Source organism: Kryptolebias marmoratus, linkage group LG9, assembly GCF_001649575.2.
Source record: "Kryptolebias marmoratus isolate JLee-2015 linkage group LG9, ASM164957v2, whole genome shotgun sequence".
NCBI classification, from domain to species: domain Eukaryota; kingdom Metazoa; phylum Chordata; class Actinopteri; order Cyprinodontiformes; family Rivulidae; genus Kryptolebias; species Kryptolebias marmoratus.
The window spans coordinates 29,654,179-29,660,334 of NC_051438.1; the positions used below are offsets into that span (position 1 = coordinate 29,654,179).

The 6,156-nt window shown below is 47.0% G+C and overlaps 1 protein-coding gene across 8 annotated transcripts in view; it reads right to left on the reverse strand.

Annotated features, from left to right (window-relative positions):
* Positions 1-345: 345 nt before the first annotated feature.
* The window catches only part of tbc1d2 (TBC1 domain family, member 2), a 16,609-nt gene continuing 10,798 nt past the window's right edge, over positions 346-6,156 (reverse strand). For 6 of the 8 annotated variants that reach the window (XM_025002971.2, XM_025002973.2, XM_025002972.2 and 3 more), the window contains 12 exons: positions 5,482-5,735; positions 5,143-5,412; positions 4,812-4,940; positions 4,139-4,249; positions 3,883-4,055; positions 3,600-3,711; positions 3,132-3,332; positions 2,870-3,057; positions 2,656-2,776; positions 2,402-2,587; positions 2,104-2,225; positions 346-1,741 (listed from right to left, as the gene is read on the reverse strand). In XM_025002971.2, the coding sequence (XP_024858739.1) occupies positions 1,540-1,741; positions 2,104-2,225; positions 2,402-2,587; positions 2,656-2,776; positions 2,870-3,057; positions 3,132-3,332; positions 3,600-3,711; positions 3,883-4,055; positions 4,139-4,249; positions 4,812-4,940; positions 5,143-5,412; positions 5,482-5,735 (2,069 nt within the window). In that variant the 3' untranslated portion in view covers positions 346-1,539. The remainder of the gene's footprint in view (positions 1,742-2,103; positions 2,226-2,401; positions 2,588-2,655; positions 2,777-2,869; positions 3,058-3,131; positions 3,333-3,599; positions 3,712-3,882; positions 4,056-4,138; positions 4,250-4,811; positions 4,941-5,142; positions 5,413-5,481; positions 5,736-6,156) is intronic. The other 2 variants (XM_017441646.3, XM_017441647.3) reach the window with 2 other exon arrangements.

Genomic DNA, 6,156 nt, shown 5'->3' on the forward strand with positions numbered 1-6,156 from the left:
TCCCCACAGCTTCAACATCTCCAACAGAACAGATGAAGAGTTGCTGATGCATGTCGATGTTCTGCAGCGTTTTATGAATGTGCTGTTAGACTGACGGGACTCCAGACTCTGATCCACATCATCATCACCACCATCATCACCATCCTCATCATCCTCATCATCCTCATTATCGGTCTTCAACAGAAACATGTTGGGACTTTAGGAGTTTAACAGTTTTAGTGTTTAGCTTTTCTCTGCAGTAACACGTTGTTTGTAACAAAGAAGAACTCCTGCTTTGGTTTTTATATCCATTATTTCTTATGTATCTTTGTTTTTTAAGAAAAATAATAAAATGCAACATTTGAATCACTTCCTGTTGCCTTTGTTTACTTTCATACTGCAGTAAACAAACAGGTCATTTTATTATCAGTAAAGAAAACAGACTAACTTGCAGAATATTTATGTACAAATTCAGAATATTAACAAAAGTGTTTCAGTGCCATCATTTCACTGTAGTGTACAGAGTTTTTACTTTAAGATACAAAACAGCTTTATTTTAGAAAAATAAAACAAACAATGACATGAATCCAACAGGTTTCAGGAAATTAATTTTTGTTTTTGATGCAGAACAAAGTTTCAAATAAATCAGATTTATAAACAATAATCTTAATGAATGAAGGAGATTCACAGAATCTCATATAGAAACTGACCCAGAGCTGAAGGATCGCCCCCTTGTGGCTGAGACTGTTACTGTAAAACGAGCAGTCCAGACCTGCAGAAACCTGAAGGGTTCCTCTGAGGTTCCTGTGAGTTTCTGCAGTTTGGTTCTCCTCCAACAGAAACCCGTCTCAGCCTCTGCTGCAGGAAAAGTACCAACAGAACTCTGCTGTAGAAGTTCTCTGTACTTCAGGTCCAACTCATGGTGCCGTTTGGATCACCTGGTTTTCTCAAACTGAGGTATTTCTCTTGATCTCTCAAAATAATGATGCTCAATTCTTGAGATATCGAGGACATTTATCACAAGATAAGTTATGGATAAAGCTCTTCTCTTTAGTGTTTTTTCATCTTGTAATCTTGAGATAAGAGAGGTCACAATAAGTTATTTGTCATTTTTGAAAAAACAAAACAAAACTTGTATTCCTAAGAATAGATAAAACTAGCTTAGTTATCTTGAGAAAAACTGCATCAAAATCAATAACAACAAAACTTCTGTAGCTTTGTGTATTTTTACAGTGGAGGCGTATTTTTTATTTTTAAAGAAACTCATCCCATCTGTCAGTCGTCTCTGCAGCTCATTTTTATTCTTTATTCAATTTTATATAATGTTAAAAATGTTCTCACAGTTCTTCCTTATCACTGTTTATTTTCTTCTTTATTTAAATAAAAGTTTTTCCTAATCTTTGTGTTGGGATGTAAAAACTCTGTAACTCATTAGCTCGTTAACTTGTTAACTCGTTAGCGTGTAACCACCTGGTTGCAGGTAACAAACAGATGCTGACATTTCTGTGAACTCACTCAGAGGCGGGTCGGACTGTCGGAACGGTCCACAGCATGAAGGGGTTAAAGTTCATCGTCGTCTTCGCTCGCCACCATGTCCAGCTCCTTGTCTTTATGCTCGGCGCTCTCCGTGAAGAACTCCCTCTGCTGCTCCTCCAGCTCGCGCAGCTCCCTCTGCAGGCGCTCCAGGTGCAGCGCGCGGCGGTTCCTCAGCAGGCGGAGAGGAAACGGGTTCATGTCGTTGAAGGCGATGCTGATCAACTTCCTGCGTGAGCAAACACAAACAGGAAGTCATCGAGCTGCAGGAACATAAACTGTTTGTATGTGGACCTATTAATGGATCAGACTGATCATTGATCTCTGACTGGACCAAAGATCAGAACCACTGAAGTTCTACAACCATTTTACCAGAAACTCTGAACTTCCTTAACTGAAGCTTTCTCACAGCTGGACTAAACTTTAACTGGAGGACAATCCTGGACTGTAACTGCAGAACCTGCATATGTGGCGTCTGGACCTGAAAGTCCCATCGAGTTTTTAATATAAAACATCTTTTGAGCTTCTGCTGCTGGTACCAGGAGGAACCCAGCTGATGGGTAAGGTCGGCCCGGATCAGGGTGAGGGTACCTGCTGTCAGAGATGGTCTTGGTGAAGAAGCGCAGGTACTGGTAGATCTCCACACTGTCGTTGATCTTCAGGATGTCGTCTTCTTTGTATTTAAACAGAGCCAGAGCGTACCTGAAGATCACCTGCAGCACAACAACAGAACCACACCTTCCAGTTTAGAATTACAGAACATTAAAGACCCAACAGGCAGACGAATAAATCCACTGACATCTTCAGGTAATTTCTCTTCAGATTCATAATATCTAACAGACTTCTCGTGGTGCATTCAGGGCTGCGTGTCGTGGTGCATTCAGAGTACCTTGGTGCCCTCGTACAGGAACGCATCCCACAGCGGCAGCAGGATGTCACTGGGCAGACTCTCCACAAAAACCACCAGGAACCAGTTGAAGGTGACGAGCGACACATCGATGTTGTGAGTCTCGAAGTGAGCCGCGAGGCGTGGAAGTTTCTCTAACAGCAAGTCCTTCAGGACCCGCTGGTCTGCCTGAACACACACACCACCAATCAGTGACCCTGATCAAAGACTTCAGGTGAACAGGTGCTTTTTCTCACCTGAGAAGCCACCAGGGTCTTGGTGTAGTAGTCCTGAGGCATGATGGCTTCCACCACGGCCACTAGACACCAGAAGGCGTCTTCTTCATTCTGCAGAACGAGCAGAGCGATGGCTGCCAACCTGAGACACACGACACAACTCTGTCACATAACCGTGTCACATGACCAGCAAATCAAACTGCCACTCTGCAGGAGGATGAGAACCGCTAAGAACCTGTTGAGACCCTGGCAGTAGCCAATAGCAGGGTTCTGCCATGAGAAAGCCAACAGGATACGGCGGAGCTGCTGGAGGGCGGGGCTAGATGGTGAACAGAAGTTCTGATTGGTGGTCAGGGTACGATGGAGGTCTAGCTGGATCTGTCGGGACACTGGGTGAGGAGATGTCCGGCTCTTCTCACACAGCTGCAAACACAAGAGCAGTTAGACCTCCAACAGGTTACCTGTGGACAGGTGTGGGCTGGGCCTGCTCAGCGTACCTCCTCATAGCGCTGCGGGTGGCGCTCCCAGATGGTCCTGGTTCTTGTCCGGACCAGCCAGCGCCACACCCTCTGGCGGTACTCCTGTGGGACGCCGGCACGCAGCAGAGCTTTGAGCTCGGGTGACGGACACAGGTTATCATCTGACCTGCCGGCCAGGTACTCCGCCCAGCGGGTCAGCAGGGGGTGCTCCACGCCGTCCTGAGGGACACACAGAACCGCTGTCAGAACAGGAACCAGAACCACACAGAACAATCACACCCATCCATATCATCAGCTTTGAATTTTTTATGAAGCTGTCAGAAAAATAAAGAAACTGATAAAGACAACATTAAAAAAAAAAGAATATTGTTTTTTTTTATCCCTTGATACCATGAATCATGAAACAAAACAAAGACATGTAGAAATTCTGGAGCAGAGGCCGGTTCTGTAACTGGAACTGAACCAGGTCCAGTCCAGGGGTCGGACCTTGTGCAGCAGGTTGAAGCAGCGGATCTCCAGGGCCTGGATCTTTGCCAGCAGCTTCATGTCCTCCACCTCGTAGTCCGGGACCACCTTAAAGCCGTACTCATCATAATCCCTGAAGACACAGCAGAGGGTTTATTGTTCCCAGATCTTACTGATTAACAACCAAAAGTCTGGTTTTAAATAGTTTCACTGCTTCTTCTTCTTCTGATATTTAATAAAACAGCTGTGCTCCAGATGTTTCCTTCCTTTGGGTTTAATCTGTGTCAGACTCAGGTTTTCAGACCTGTTGGAGCTGAGCTTGAAGACGCTCTTTAGCTCTCCTCTCAGAGCGTCCTCAATCATTATCTGCACAGCCTTCTGCTGCTCCGGGTCCAGAGATTTGGTCTCCTGGAGCTTCCGCAGGACACCCAGGTAACGGCTCTCCATCTGACAGTTGGTGGCCTCCAGGAAGGCACACTGCAGCCAATCAGAGGGACAGGAAACGGTCAAAGAACTGGTCCCAGTCCAGACACTGTCCCGGTGTTCCCAGTTAGACCAACCTTCACCATCAGGCTCTTCTCCTGCTCGGAGCTCCTCCTCCACAGTTTGGTCAGCTGGTAGATCTCCGAGTTCAGGAACTTGTTCTGGGTCTTATAGGCCTCAATGTCGTCCTGAAGACGGGAAACAAACACAGAACCCTGATCCAATCAGAACCCTGATCCAATCAGAGCTCTGATCCAATCAGAACCCTGATCCAATCAGAACCCTGATCCAATCAGAGCTCTGATCCAATCAGAACCCTGATCCAATCAGAACCCTGATCCAATCAGAGCCCTGATCCAATCAGAGCTCTGATCCAATCAGAACCCTGATCCAATCAGAACCCTGATCCAATCAGAACCCTGATCCAATCAGAGCTCTGATCCAATCAGAACCCTGATCCAATCAGAACCCTGATCCAATCAGAACCCTGATCCAATCAGAGCTCTGATCCAATCAGAACCCTGATCCAATCAGAACCCTGATCCAATCAGAGAGGAAACGGCTGCATTGAACCCAAACTGTGTGAACTGACTCCAAATACTGGACCAGAACACTTTTCTTAAAGTCTCTTCAGCAGGTTTTCAGCAGCAGAGGAGCTTCCCGTCTCATCATTACACAAAGTACTTCCAAATACTTCAAAGTACCACAGGACTACTTGGTTTACTGTAGAGTACTACAGGAATACTTCACCTTCAGGTTCTCAACATGCTGCTGGAGCTGCCTTACGGTCTGAGAGTCCTGAACACGGCCGGAGGACGAGTCGGAGGGACTCGGGGCTGACAGACAGGAAGTTACTTGGTCAGACAGCTTGATGATCACCTGACAGGAAACAGGAAGTGCAGAGAACAGCTGGTTGGTATCTGAACAGTTCCACTTGAAGCCACACAAACAGAATGAAACAAAGTCAGAACCAAACTCAAAGGATGAAAAGTTGTCTGCTTCCTGCAGATGTTCTGGACCTTCTGACCAGAGAACAAACACCTTCGTCAGATAAAACCTGAGCATCAGTTAGTTTCCCCACCTGCTGCTTAGCTTTATTCTTCTCCGTCAGCATCGTGATGTTCTCCTGCAGCTCCAGCAGCTGAGCGTCCTTCTCAGACAGACTCCGCCTTAGTGCCTCTGCCTCCACCTTGGCCTCCTCCAGCCGTCCTCGCAGGTCAGCTGCCTGGCGCTCGCGGTGCCGCAGCACCTCCAGACGCTCCTGTTCGTCCTCCGCTGCCAGAAATTCTGCACAGGTTCTTTTCTCCAGCTGGGCCGCCTCCAGGGCTTTGTGGAGGATCCACACCAGCTCCTGCAGGACATCATCACCATCATCATGATGTTCTGGGTGGTGTGTGTAGAACCCAATCTGATTAATCACCTTCTGAGCTTTGACCTCCTCCATCAGCATCTGTTTCTCCTGCTGCACGCGGGACGTCCTGTCTGAGGACGAGGTTACCGTGACTCTACGGCGAACTGGCATGGTGGACGAGCTGCGGGACTTTTTCCTCCTGCTGTGATCTTCCAGAGGTAACTGTGGCTCACTGGTGTCAGCCGGGGTCACCTGACCTGCTGGATCAGCTGATGGGACAGGAGGAGGGGGCGGAGCCTCGGTAGGAGTCCCTGAGGAGGAAACTGACACGATCAAATGAAGACCAAACATCAAAGGTGATCTGGTCACAGGTGGACAGATCCATGTCCACATCAGGACACATTTGTCCACAGTCAATCAGGAGTATGAGAACCAATCTGTCCCGGATCAGGACGAAGAACCACAAACTGACTGAATGTGAATCAAAACAAGCAGCAGAATTTTTATTTGCTTTTCTGATTACAGTTTTGTGCTGTTGGGAAGTGAACAAAGAGATGATTTCTAACTGATATTGATCAGTAAATTAGCAGGAGTAACAACAGGTGAGCTGTCTCAGGATGTAATCTTGGCTTTGATTGTTGAAGAGCCTCTAAGAACCATGAAGACAACGGGACTGAAGACAACGGGACTGAAGACAACGGGACTGAAGACAACTGGACTGAAGACAACGGGACTGAAGACAAC